This window comes from Panthera tigris, chromosome B4 (genome assembly GCF_018350195.1).
Source record: "Panthera tigris isolate Pti1 chromosome B4, P.tigris_Pti1_mat1.1, whole genome shotgun sequence".
Lineage (NCBI taxonomy): Eukaryota > Metazoa > Chordata > Mammalia > Carnivora > Felidae > Panthera > Panthera tigris.
The window spans coordinates 114,946,134-114,961,126 of NC_056666.1; the positions used below are offsets into that span (position 1 = coordinate 114,946,134).

A 14,993-nucleotide genomic window follows, 5' to 3' on the forward strand; every position below is an offset into this window, starting at 1 on the left:
CACTGTCGTTTTACTGCTTTAAAATGTGCAACCCAAGCACGATGATGGTGTTGTTTCCACTGAACTATAAATCACCTACAAATTAATCTCTGCTGCACTGATTCTGTTAAGCCATGGTTTTTTTAATATTTGTTTTTGAGAGAGAGAGAGAGAGAGGGAGAGACAGAGACAGCGTGAGCGGGGGAGAGGCAAAGTGAGAGGGAGACACAGAATCCGAAGCAGGCTCCAGGCTCTGAGCTGTCAGCACAGAGCCCGACATGGGGCTCGAACTCACAAACCATGAGATCATGACCTGAGCCGACGTCAGACGCTTTAACTGACTGAGCCACCCAGGTGCCCCTTAACCATGTTTTAGAAAACAGTTCCAATCCCAGCTTTGGGAAAGAGACACTCATCCTTCTCCTCCTTTTCCTCAGCAAAGTCTGTCCCCATCACTACACCAAATTACATATTCTGCTGCTTATGAGAATAATTGCTGGTAGCCTTCCCAAACTGATGTGGGTTAATTCGTGTATACATATGGGGCGGTAGGGGGTGAGTGGGGAAGGTGGCACGTTTGCCATCAGAGAACACAGAAGGCATCCTAATACTCTCTCTAACGAACGCTCAAACTTGGCACGTTATACCTTTCCACGGCCTCAGACTTCTCATCTGCCCACCCTGGGGCATTCGATAGATGGTAAGAGTTTCCTGCACTGCACGATGTACCCAGAGAGGAGGGGTAGCATCCCTGTTTTGATTATTACTGTTGGACCTGAGTGTGTGCGTTCTGACCTTTCACAATGCCTCTCCTAGGAAACGCTTAGTAAACACTCGCTGAACTGAGTAACCTTTGACTCCATTCCAGCTATCCTTAGGATTGTCTGTGTGTTCAGCTTAAACATTAAAAAAAAAAAAGTGCAATTGTGAAATTTTGCAGAACACACAATTTAAATGCATTAAAAATGGACTATAGTTCACTATTCATTATTATTTGTTGGTGAGTGCAGAGGAAAATGCTGTCCTTTTCACTTTGGGGAGTTTAAAGACCTACACGGGCAGTTCCAATTTAAACAAACTGGCCAACGGGGCATCTGGCGAGGGGCCTCTTAAGTTTGGGCAGACTATGACGAAGCCCAAAGAGAGCCACATGTCGTGCCCTGGGTTTCTGGAGAAATGGCTTCACCCTGGCTTCAGTCTAAGCCTACCTCAGCCCTCATTCACTGCACAGGACAAAATGCAAAGTCACAACAGGTGCTGGATGTCCCATCTGCCCAGAGATTTCTTTATGCACGTCAGTCTGGGCAGCCCCAGACAGAATGTGACCCTGTTCACTTTACATGGGGTCAGCCAGCATGTAGTTGGGTTAGACTGGATTACAGACAACAATCCTAACCAAAAGAATGTCTTGAACAGCCTGTGAGCAAGTCTGAGTCATGGTAACACCTCTGGTAACAATGCCAATGCTGGGGATAGAGTAGGTACTCAATAAAAGTTAGTTGAGTGAGTGAATGAAGTAAAAACCAGAACTAAATTCTTTTTTTTTTTTTTAAAGTAGATTCCACACCCAACATGGGGCTTGAACTCATGACCCTGAGATCAACAGTCGCCTGATCTACTGACTGAACCAGCCAGCTGCCCCTGGTACCAAACCCTTTTTAAAGCATCTGTTAAACCAGACTCATAGCAACATCTAGTTTTCATCTCAAGGAATGACTTTGAAAAGTTCACTGTGGATGGGAGATGTGGGGGTGATGAGAGTACCGGCTAATAATTCCTCACATGTGTGCAGTACTTACTTGGTCCTTCCATGTCCATCATCTCATCTAACACCCACAACAACCTGACAATGTAGGTTACGTTCATTCTACAGATGAGCAAACTAAGGCTCAAACAAACCGTGATTTGTTTACTGTCTTTACATCAAACAGAGCCACGACACAAGCTCTAAGGTCTTAGAGAGATTCTACTTCACCAGTTGCAGAGGAAGCTATAGTTACTGTTGTTTACCTTTTCACACTAAACGAAATACAAACATACTCTCAGCCATGTGTATGCTGCTCTGAACACCTTCCTTCTTTCATCAGTGGCTGCCTCAGTGTTTCCACACAGGAAATCCACTAACCCCGGAGGCAGGCAAACCTGGGATTATGTCCCCACTTATGTCTATGTGACTTTGGACAAGTAACCCTGCTAAGCCTTGGCTTCTTCATCTATAAAATGGGAATAGCAATACTTATGGCCAAGGGTTATTCTGTATGAAAAGAGATAATACGGGTAAAGTGCTTCCATATGAAGTTGGCCACAAAGCCAACATCCATCGAGTGACAGCTCTCATCACAATTAGAACGAGATGAAGGGGAGGAGAAGTCATCGGGGGCTCTGAGTTGGAACGAATAATTACACAGCCCAGCTCTTAGTAACGCATGCAGGCCTATTCATGCATGTGTACACACTTAGGCACAATGGAGAAATACACCCTTTCACACATTAAAAGCAAACTTCAAGATACATAACTAAAAGTCACAAAATCAATGGATTTCTTTTTCACCACAAGCAATACTGAAAGTAACAGAGTAAGATTCATTCTTTTTATTTTTAATTTTTTTAATGTTTATTTTTGAGAGAGAGAGAGAGAGAGAGAGAGAGAGCGCGCGCGCATGTGAGTGGGGAAGGGCAGAGAGAGAGGGAGACACAGAATCTGAAGCAGGCTCCAGGCTCTGAGCACAGAGAGCGACACGGGACTTGAACCCACAAACTGTCAGATCATCTTCCTGAGCCGAAGTTGGAAGCTTAACCACCTGAGCCACCTAGGCACACCTGGAGTAAACTCACTCGGATAGGACTGTAGGCTTACTACAGGTAAATTTTCATCCCCTGAAAGTACCAACACACAGTAAAAAAAAGTCTGAACAATTTTCTTTAAGTCTACAAGTTAGTTCCGACCCCCAACTGCAATATGATATGTCACTGTTGAAAGCTCTTCAATGCATTTCACAGCTTGAAAATTCAGTAGTCTCCAGGGATACTCCTATCGATGGCTAACAATAATTAACCATCTTTTTCCTTTTTAAAAACCAGAAGCCACCAACAGAATGTATCAATGAGCCAACTGATTCCTCAGTAATATTTCCATAATGAGCACAGATTCTGGAGTTGGACTGCCTGAGTTTAAATGGAGATTGTTCCACTTTTTACTGTGTGACTTCTAGCAAATTATTTAATGTCTCTGTGCTTCGGTCTCCTACCTATAAAAGGGGTACAAGAGTACATACTTCTTACGGTTTGCTGTGAGTATGAAATATGGCAGCTGACATGAAACTTTTAGAAAGGCATTTGACACATGGTAATATATCATGTACCTATGATTATTGTGCATGTACCCAAAACATAGCCATTTAACAAACACTCCCTGCTCTAACCCTAGATCTATCCCTCCTCAATGCCCAACCCTGGTATTTCCACCCAGACAACAATTGTGCAGAAACTAATTTATCTTGCTTTCCCTGCTCCCACGGGCCTGGTACTGTGACTGGCACAGAGTAGTCAGTCTGAAAATATTTGATAAGAGAATGAAATGATGTTAGTATTTTAAAGCATTTTGAAAATATGTTATGAAAAGCATGATATTCACAGTGCTCCTTAGGGGTAAGGGAGAAAGAGGAGGTATTCTAAGCTTAGATCATCTCTCTCCCATGGGACAAAAAAGAAATGAACAATAGCACATACTGGAAGGTGCACTAGAATTCAATTGTGTCAATTTCCCAGCAGGATAATAATGGAAAGCTCCACCACGGAGCCAAGGCTGGTCAACTATTCATCTACTGTATTCTTTTAAAAAACAAACCTCTCTCTCACACAAATCCTCTGTCTCACCAACGTGCATGAACTACTAAGAATTCACATTCTATAAAACCACAGAAAAGCAACAGGAATAACAATGCTTTTCCAGATTTCACAAATGTTTGGCTTCCCAACCAGCAGGCAACAGAGAGCACTGAATTTCCAATGGATTTTACAATTGCCGACAGCAAAATTCTGCGGATGCTTCCCATGGGGAGAGTGTGCCAGGAAAGATTCATAACCAGATAAGTGAGAACTGCCCAAGAGTCACGCTTAAAGCTCTGGTGGAAGCCCAGAGGAACTCCCGGCTTCAAACGCAGGTATTCCCCCACAAAACGCTGAAATTATCCCCCAGGGTGCAGAGACTGCAATGCTACAAAAGCAAAGGATTTTGTTCTCTTTAGGGGGGAAAAAAAACATCAATTCTCCTTGATATACTGTGCTCCCCGCCCAAAAAGAGAAAGTTGTAGACCAACAGAAGTAATGAATCCATTTAATTAAATAAAACCAAAACCAAACCTCCATTACCCTTCATTGTCTCTGTAATTTACATATTAAAATTTTCTAGAAAAATGTATATGTCAAATTGTTAATACTGCTTACTACTGGAAAGTAAGTAGAGATTTTTACTATTATTTAACCTTTTATCAAAGAAAAAAAAGCAGATTAATGAACTCCTATGTGCCCATTATTACTCAGCTTCAGCAATCAACTCCTGACCAGTTCACTTCCTCTCTTCTGTATTATTTTGGAGCAAATCCCAGATATCATATTATTTCATATTTCAATATGTATTGCTAATAGACAAAGACTCTTCTTTAAAAACATAAAAATAGGGGCACTTGGGTGGCATAGTCAGTTAAGCGTCCGACTTCCACTCAGGTCAGGATCTCATAGTTTGTGGGTTCGAGCCCTGTGTCAGCTCTGTGCTGACAGCTCAGAGCCTGGAGCCTGCTTCGGATTCTGTGTCTCCCTCTCTCTCTGCCCCTCCCCCACTTGTGCTCTGTCTCTCCCTCTCTCTCAAAAATAAATAATAAACATTAAAAAAATAATTTATAAAAAACCATACAAGCAACACCATTATTATATCTGAAAGATCAACACCTTAATGCTTCAAATATCCAGTGCTTACATTTCATATGAATCTTGTTTGAGGGGCGCCTGGGTGACTCAGTCAGTTAGCATCCAACTCTTAATTTAGGCTCAGGTCATGATCTCGTGGTTCATGAGATTGAGCCCTGCGTCGGGCTCTGTGCTGACAGCGCAGAGCCTGCTTGGGATCTTTTCTTTTCCCTCTCTCTGTCCCTCCCCTACTCTTTCTCTCTCAAAAATAAACAAATAAACTAATTAATTTGTTTGAATCAATCTTCATATAAGGTCCACATATAGTGAATGAATATGTTTTTAAGTATCTCAGTCTATCAGTCTCCTTCCATCTTATTTTTCCTAGCAATTTGTTACATTTTGTTTTACATATCTATTGATTTGAAAAATGACCATGAGTATGTATTTTTTAGTGTGTTTTTTTTTTTTTTTGGAGAGAGAGTGGGGGAGGGGCAGAGAGAGAAGGAGGCAGGTTATGAAGTGAGCCCTGTGCTAACAGCAGAGAGCCCGATGACAGGCTTGAACTCACGAACCGTGAAATCATGACCTGAGTTGAAGTTGGACGCTTAACCAACTGAACCACCCAGGCGCCCCTCAAGTATGTAATTTTTTAATAAGTCAAGAGGAGGGGACAAAATGGCTGACAGCACAGCACTGAGTTCCTTCGCTGCCCCAAACACAGGAAAGTAAGCAGCGGTAAAAGGTTTAGTTTCACTAGATGGGTCCTTCTCTGTCCTCCAAGATGCAATTAGATAGGAGTACACCAATATATAAAACTTGTTTAAAAAGCAAATGGACAAAATCAGTGGATTACCAAGAGTACAATAACATAGGTGGTGGTGCAAGAAGTCATCAGCAATATCACCGGAGATCCATCCAAAGCAATAGGCAGACTCGCTTAGTTCACACAAGTGCATCTTGGTTTAGCCCTGGTAAGAATGTCTACTTCCCTAGACACATAACCTCCAGCCAACGTAGATGCTATGATTACATGTTACGAGACTTTTTTGTTATGTTTCATTACAGAAGTAATCCATGCTAACTACAGACAGTTTGGCAAATACAGCTAAATAACAGATAAAATGAAGCCTGTAACTCCCACTACCTCAAAATAACCACCATACTGATCACTAAGGCATCTTTTGGTTCCAAGTCAAAGAAGATGTAAGTGAAACTGACTTAAATATAAAGTGAACTTATATATTTGAAAAGTCCAGGAGTAGTTTTGACCCTAGGCAAAGTTTAATCCAGCAGCCAGGTGATATCACCAGAACCTGATTTTGATTTTCTCTATTTCTTAACCTGTTTTTCTTAGCGTCAGCTCATTCTGAAACTAGCCTTAACATAGTTGCATGATAGCTACTACCTACAGCTCCTGGACCACAAATTTCTTGCTCAAGTCAAGCAAGGAAAAGAGTATGTCTTCATCCCAGCCTTCTCAGGGAGAATCCTGAAATATACTCTGATTGGTCCAGGTTGGATCATGTGCCTGCCTTTAACCTCACAGTAGCAAGAAGAATACAGTGTATGAATCACCTTAGCCTAACACACATTCTCCACTTCCTGATCAAGGTATAGTCAGGTATGTGTTTTCCCAGAAACACATAGATCCCTATAATACAGAAACGGGGGCTATTAGGAATGCAGAATGGAGAAATCATGTTGGGGAAGCAAGCAATAGGTGTCCAGCACCATCACTGTTTGTATTTGTTGTGCTGTGACTCCGTTTTACAATGTGGAAGATGCTGCCAATGCTGAGATTAATTTCTGATACGGAGAAGTCTGGGGAGAAGAGATGTTCAACAAAGTACAAGATGATGCCTCACATTTGCTAGGTACCAAAGATATGATGAGTTGAATATAAACTAGCATAAAAGGTTTAAAGGCAGAATGCCCAAAGATGCTTCCCAAAGTTCAAGACCAAGAGAAATAAACTTACAGACTATCTCTGTCACTCCACCTGTGTTAAAATGCATAGTCCTTATTTACACGAACGTTTGAATTTCTTGGTTGGTTATGCAAACAAGTAGTACTCAGTTATTCAAATATCTGTCATGGTTTCTTTCCTTATAGTAGAAATCGAAGAATCATAACGATCCAAGTTTCTTATACTTTGGTGGTGGTGGGGAGATAAAAATGTACTCTAACACTTTTTTTTTAATGTTTATTTTAGAGAGAGTGAGAGACAGAGCATAAACAGGGAGGGACAGAAAGGGAGACTCAGAATCAGAAGCAGGCTCAGGCTCCAAGCTGTCAGCACAGAGCTGACAGTGGGCTCGAACCCACGAACCTCAAGAGCATGACCTGAGTGGAAGTCGGACATTTAACCAAATGAGCCACCCAGGCGCCCCTGTACTCCAACACTTTAAATACAAGTTTGGTTGAATGGATCCTGCCCTACTTCCACTTTAGACAAGTAACTCTTAATGTCAGGGGAGTATGTCTAGTGACAGGGACTTTACCATCTCACAAGACAGAGTCTTACTCTAATTTCAATTCCTGATGCTAAAACAATTTCTCACTATTGAACAAAAGTGTGATTCCCTGTAAAGTCTAGTCAGGGGTCCCAAGCACCCTTCTACGAGCTGATATTTCAACTGTCCAATGAGGGTTCCCATCCCGCTCAGCTGTCCAGCCTTCTCTAGGGCAATGTTCTCAGTTCCTCCACTACTGCTTGCTGGTTGTGAGCTCCGTTCCTTTTGTCATCCTGCTCACCTTCCACTGGGCCTTCTGTTGAGGCTTTAAGAATATGCCCTTGACCCAGGGAAGTGTACCGATTGCTCAATGTCTGTGGAATTTATTTCTCAACTGTTTTCTAACAACACATGCATGTGCTACCTCTGTCATTCAACTCTGTTAGTATCTTTCAGTGTTTGTGTCTCAGCAGCATGGAGAGTGCTCATGGAAACTCAGCTCCCGATCCCATGCTCCACCTCCTGAACTTGAAGTGTCTTCTCCCCTCCACACTGTGCTCTCCACAGACGAATTCATGACAAACATCTTGTGTCTGATCTGCTCCAGCCGACAGTGACGCCTGGGCTGACACTGCCACTCTTCCCAACTCCGTCCAAAGGCCTGTAAGGGACTGTGTCTGCTCTCATCTGCGTATCTCCTGAGGAGCAATGCAACTTCAGATGTGCCTTGACCGGCTCAGAGTTCAGGGGGCCTGTCCTTCAATGCAGTGCTTCTTTTTAAGCAGACGGGTGGTATTAGTGAATGTGCTTGTGGTTTTTTAGCAGCTTCCTTTCTCCGTTGGCTCATCTGAAGCTCAAAGTCAGTCGGAGACTGTCAGTCTCCACTAGGCACGGCCCCACCCAGCTGTCTCCAGTGAGCTGGCCACCTGCAGATTTAGTGAGGCCCTGAGCCAGTGACAACCAAGATTGATAACATAGTAAGACAAAGGCTCTCAGAGCTGGCTGCACATTAGAATCACCAGGAGACCTTTAAGAACTATCAATGCCTTGTTCTAACTCCCAAGATTCTGATTCAATTGATCTGGGTATCCATTTAAAAATCAGTGTTGTTGTTGTTGTTTTAAAAAGCCCCTGAAGTAATCATGATGTACAGACAGAATTCAGAGTCACCACAGGACATCCCTAACAGCTCCCCGTGTGGAAATAGAGCCCACGATGCCTGACAGAACTTCTACCGCACAATTCAGGAACTGCACTAAGATTTCACAAACCACATTTAATTCTCCCAGCAATTGTGGGAAGCAGATATTACAACTATCCCCACCGAACAGATCCACAAAAACAAGCCTCAGAAATGTCAAGTAACCTGTTCCAGGCACACACAGGAAAAAAAGAGATGGACAGAGAATATTTTGGCGGAATCCAAAGGCAGCATCCCTAACACTGGTACGCTTTCTTCAATGGAGCACCATTCCTTGGCCTTGTTGAAGCGCTTAGCACTTCCTCCCAGAGCCCTGAGAGCTGGCTCCCCTTAATTCTTGGAGGGGACTGGAGTCTAATCTTAAACCACTACCTACTTCCTACCAGCCCTTCTTGCTTCTGATACCAATTTTCTTCACCTTGAAGGAGTAGTGGACCCTTCTTTTTTTTTTTTTTTTTTTTAAGTTTATTTATTTTGAGAGAGACAGAGACAGAGACAGTGCAAGGGGGGGAGGAGTAGAGAGAGAGGGAGACAGAGACAGAGCCAAGCAGGCTCCATGCTCCCAGTGCGGAGCCCGATGCAGGGCTCGAACCTACAATACCGTGAGATTGTGACTTGAGCTGAAACCAAGAGTCAGACACTTAACTGACTGAGACACCCGGGCACCAAAGGAGCGGTGGACCTTATGGCTTGGATACCTCAGTATCTAGCCATAGGTCACTCCCTTGTGTACAGCTCCCTCTGGCCACTGACCTCCTGCCCCTACCTCCAATCCGATCTATCATTTTCTCCCAGCCTCCGCCCATGGTCAGTCCTGGTTTACCCACAGTTGCACACATGCTAATGTGGCAAGGACTGGCCTATTACAGTATCAATTAAATCCCTCTGATTTTTTTTTTCCATATGAACTACGATGAAGCCGTTTCTCTTTTTTCCTAACTTTGTAGTGACAGGAATGATACTTTCTAATTTTAAGTATCTACAGGACAGCTTTCATTTGAGTATTAAACTGTCACCAGCATTTTTAGCTATGTTAATGCTTTGAAATGTCCCCTAGTAATCTTTTTAAGAAACAGAATCACATCCTATACCTCTTTTAGATTTAGAGTCACTGCTGTACCTGACTCTCCCATCACCCATGCTTCCCAGATGCTTTGTCTAAACCAAGGACCGGCCCTTTTTCTACATAGTAGCAGAGAGTAAATATTTCAGGCTCTATGGTCAAGACTACCTTCCTCGCAACTGACCCCTCAACTCTGCCACAGCGCGCGATATGTAAATGAAGGGGCGTGGCTTGTGCCAGTGGGACTATAAAAACCAGTGACTGAGGAGCAGTTGCCAACCCCTGGTCTAAGCCAATCATGGTAATTCCCTTTCCTCAGCAAGTGACTGGTTTATAAGTGGGCTTGTGACTCAATCCTAGTGCATGGGACATAAAAAAGTCAGCTGAGGGGCTACTAGGAAAAGATTATTTTACATTTAAGACACATGGGGGAGGCCCCTGGGTGGCTCACAGTTGGTTAAGTTTTCAACTTTGGCTCAGGTCATGATCTCATAGTTTGTGAGTTCCAGCCCTGCACTGGGGCTCTGTGCAACAGCCTGCTTCGGATCCTCTGTCTCCCCCTCCTTTGCCCCTCTCCTACTTGTACCCTCTCTCTCTCAAAAATAAAAATAAAACCATTAAAAAAAAAAAAAAGACACACAAGGAAGAGACAACCTTTCTTTTTCCTTTGGATATTATCAGATCTGGATGTGAATCACAGCAGCCATCTTGCTCCTGAACAAAAGATGAAGCCATCGGAACCAAGAGGGCGGAGCCATGAGACCCACAAAGGAGAGCGGACACTGGACATCGTGTGTTTGGAGGCTGCCCTACTTCTTATGTCAGACAACACATTTCCTTACTGCCTGAGCCAGTGAAGTGGCCAAAGAGCATCCTCATTACTGTGCCCCCTTTCCTGCTTAGCAAAGTACCTCCCAGAGAAAACATGTCCAGTAAACAACATTTTGTTGGGCTGGCTCACAATCTGAACCATATACACATGCAACTCAGAATTCTTTCCACTGTAAATAACAACCTGGCTCCTCTTAGAATACAAGTTCATTTTTCTATTAAAAAAAAAAAAACACCAATGAGAGGAAATAATAGTAAACCTTATATTACAGATGAATAGAAAATATTTGACAAGTTTTCATTTTTCTGAAAATAAATATGTTTCAAAGACTATCTCCTCACTGTACTTTTCCTCCCCTTACTCTACACCTTCCTCTTCCCGCCTGGCCCTGAAAGGTATGTTGTGTGCAAATGTGCATAGACTCATCAGTCTTACTAGGCAGAGTTCCAACCGGCCACCCCACATGAACACAATTAAAAGTTAAACATCAATTAAAATTCATGAAATCCATTTAGCTCTCTGAAAAAGCACTAAATAACTGCACACATTTGGGGCACAGATTAATCTAGATTGTTTTTCATTACTCTTTAAATATCAAACATATTGGGCCTCATTTTAGCCTCTGTTAATTGTTCATTCAGCTTACGCTGAGTAAGCAATAAAAAAATGAGCCCAGGACAAAAGATGAAATACATGGAATGAAATGCCACACGGGGTCAAGTTCAGCCAGCCAGGTAGTCTGTGAGTGACCACGGCACTAGAGATACTCTCGGAGGGCAAGCACCATCCGGGGCTGAAGGCATGTGCAGATAATCTCTCTTCTGAGACTTCTGCTGATATGCTCATCTGCTTGTTCCACACCGACGTGGATGTCCACCAGGCATCGAGTCTTAACATGTCCAGAACAGAACATATAACTTGCCCCTAAACCAAGCTCTTGTCCCATCTTCCCCCATTTCGATAAATGGCACTGAACCGTATTAAGCCCAAATTCAGCATCACCCTTGATTTTTTTCCATCTCCCCACAAACCATGCCATCAGCAATTCCCATGGGCTCTGTAACCAAAATCTGTTCACCCCACTTGCTCTATTGCACCCCCTTAATCTGGCCCTCTATTGTGTCTCTCTCCTAAGATTTCTGCCTCTGCCTCCTAACTGGGCTCCCTGCTGCCCCTCGGGCCTCCCAACAACCCATTCTTTTTATTTTTTTTAAGTTGATTTATTTTGAGAGAGAAAACCAGTGGGGGAGGGGCAGAGAGAAAGGGAGACAGAGGATCCCAAGCAGGCTCTACACTGACAGCAGAGAGCCTGATGAGGGCCATGAACTAACCAACAGTGAGATCATGACCTGAGCTGAAGTCAGACACTTAACCAACTGAGCCACCCAGGTGTCCTCAACAATCCATTCTTTAAAAAACTAAGGGGCACCTGGGTGGCTCAGTTGGTTGAGCAGCTGACTTCGGCTCAGGTCATGATCTTACAGCTCGTGAGTCAGAGCCCCATGTCGGGCTCTGTGCTGACAGCTCACAGCCTGGGGCCTGCTTCGGATTCTGTGTGTCTCTTTTCTTTCTCTCTGCCCCAACCCCCCACTCGTACTCGGTGTCTCTCTCTCTCTCTCTCTCTCTCTCTCTCTCTCTCTCTCTCTCTCTCTCAAAAATAAATAAACATTAAAATTAAAACCAAACAAAAACAAAACTAAATACGATTCCATCCCTCCCCTACTTAAAATGCTCCCCAATGCATTTCAGAATTAGAAGCCTCTACCAGTTTCCCACCGCTGCTGTGACAAACGTAATCTCTTACTGTTCTGGACATCAGAAGTCTTCAAATCAAGGTGTGAGTAGGGCTGCGCTCCTTCTGGAGGCTTCAGAGAAGAACCTTTTTCCTTTCCTTTTTTAGCTTCTAGGGGCTGCCTGCATTCCTTGGCTTGTGGCCCCTTCCTCATTTCTCTGACTCTGACCCTCCTGCCTTCCTTTTACGAGGACCTTTGTGATGACAATGGACCCACTGGGCAATCCAGGATAACTGCCCTGCCTCAAGATCTCAATCACATCTGCAAAGTCCCTTTTACCATGCAAGGTAACATATTTACAGATTCTAAAAATAGGACACAGCCATTTTGGGGGAGTCTTTTGTCAGCCCACCACGAAACCCAAACCAGAAGACAACACAAAGAACAGCTCCTCACCAGGGCTGACCAGCCCTACAGGAGCCCGCCTGTCTCCTACCGCCTTCTCTCCTCTCTTATATTCTCCTTCTACACTAACCTTCAGTCTGTCCCCTCAAATGCCATGCCTGCTCTCGCCTCACCCTCTTGTCTTCAAGTCACCCTCAAGTCTTCACCCTCTTGCTACCTCCACCTGCGGCATTCTTCCCCATTCTTGAGAGCTCAACCATCATCTCCTCACTTAGCCCCATCCGAGATCATCTCGTTGACTTACATTCTCCTGGCCAACAAGTGAACTCCAGGGCCAGATTCCTTGCCTGTCCTGCTCACACTGTCTCCTAGAACAGCGACTGACACATGTAGCAATGTAATATTTGTGGAAGGAATGAACTATATATGACTTCAAAATGTTAGTGATTTCCCCATAATGCACCTTCATAACCCATTCTGGTTTTATAATCTGTAGGTTCATATAAATGTTTTTTAAACTCAGCAACATGTTCATCCTCGATCAGTTCTTAGGGTAAGACTACACAAGATAAAATGTGATAAAAACAGCCACAAAATATTGAGGGGTTAGGAGACAGGGTAGAGTAGAGTGAGCGGATAGGGCTGAGAAAAATAGGAATAACGTAATATAGAGAGAAGACTCAGAGGGATTAATTGACTCTTAACAGGGCTTGTTAGCATGACACATTCTGCGCAATGGAGAGTTTCAAGCAAAAAAGAGCAAAACTACTTCTTGGACATGAGTTTGTTAACTAAAATTGCAGCATTTACCAAGAGTATAATATGAACTTGACACTACAGTAAGAGCTTTACATGAAATATCCCATTTAATCCCCAAATACTGTTACGGAGGGGGCACTAAAAATTCTTCTCATGTCACAAATGAGAGAGGTATAGCTCCAAGAAGTCAGGGAACTTGCTTCAATTTACAAACTGAGGATGTGTTACTTAGGATTCATGATTCCAAAGCCTGGTGCACCAGCTGTATTAATGCTCTATGGCACCAGCTTTTAATGGTCATGCTGGACGTAACTAAGGGCCGCTCTCCAGAAGCCATGGGATTTCAGAATCTGAGCAGCCCTATGCTGCCTGCTGAAGCTTATGACCCATGAGCTAGAAGATGACTTACAACTACAGAATATCAACGTGCTGGTTGGCTCCCAAAACACCACCACCTCTTAATCATTCAGGCTTCACACTTCAAAATCATCTCTTCCTTATATTTCATTCTCTGTCTCCAGTGGGTCATAAAGTCATGCCTGGTTTGGGCACCTGGCTTGATAATGGTGCCATTTCACTGAAACAGGAACATGAAGGATCAGTTCCTGAGTTCAGGTTAAAATGCATTCATGCTGTCTAGGGGAGGTAGTAGACAGACGGAAATGAAGGTCTCACGCTCAAGAGAGAGGTTAGGCTGCGCTGCTGAAGTCAAGTTCACTCAGGGAGACCTCAGTGCCTAAGCGGAGTAAAAGCAAAACTAAATTGACAGATGGGCAGAGGAAGCACCACCTCCAGGGTCATCACCACTGCACGGACAACAGCGGACTTGTCCTTCCTGGTCTGCCAGAAACCTATTTTTATCCGGAGACAGATTTTGACACTTGCTTATTTTCAGTCCCGTTTTGCTCTTCTATTATTTCGTATGTGTATGCCCTGCTGTCTTGCAACATTTGCAATCCTTTCAAAAATTGAGATTTGGCAGGTTTCACACATAAGGGATGCAGCTTTTTTTTGCATTTCAGTCACATTTTCTTAAATTAGGATATGTAGATGCTTGCGGAAAGGCTGTGTTCAAGCAACACAACATGTGGAGGGCTGAAATGCACATGTACCGTCCAGTCTGCTGTCTGGGTCTGCTGCCACTGGCAGACAGCTGCCCCGGTCCAGCCTGGCACCCAAAACGGGCGTGGATGGGGCAGAGCCAGCCCAGCTGACCCGCAAACCTGTCCAAGAGAAGTAAACGTTTATTGTCTAGTATGTGCCCCTGAGAGGCTGTTATGCAACATTTGTTCATTTCATCTTTATGGAAGTATAATTTATACACAAATGTTCAAATCTTAAATATGAATCAGTTTTGACAAATATGGTCACTTGTGTAATCCACATCCTTAACAAGACACAGGATATTGCCATAAACTCCGGAAAACTACCTGCTGGTCCCTTTGAGTAAATCCCCACCTCACTCCCAGAAGCAAACAATGATTGACTTCTATCGTTATAGCCTGGTTTTGCGGTAAACTGATGAAGACCAGGGGTCAGCCCAGTCCAGCCCACCGCCTGTGTTTGTATGACCTATGAGCTAAGAATGGTTTTTACATTTTCAGGCAGTTGAAAGAAAAATTCAAAGAGGAATAATACCTTGTGACACGCCAAAATTTTA

General features: G+C 43.6%; 1 protein-coding gene across 3 annotated transcripts in view; it reads right to left on the reverse strand.

Annotated features, from left to right (window-relative positions):
- Window positions 1–14,993, reverse strand: part of TMCC3 (transmembrane and coiled-coil domain family 3) — a 287,838-nt gene that overhangs the window by 140,533 nt on the left and 132,312 nt on the right. The window contains exon 1 of one of the 3 annotated variants that reach the window (XM_042992903.1): window positions 12,241–12,312. The exons of the other annotated variants lie outside the window; for them this stretch is intronic. Within the exon in view, the coding sequence (XP_042848837.1) occupies window positions 12,241–12,252 (12 nt within the window). The 5' untranslated portion in view covers window positions 12,253–12,312. Of the gene's footprint in view, window positions 1–12,240; window positions 12,313–14,993 lie in introns of those variants that run through there. 3 annotated transcript variants of the gene reach the window in all.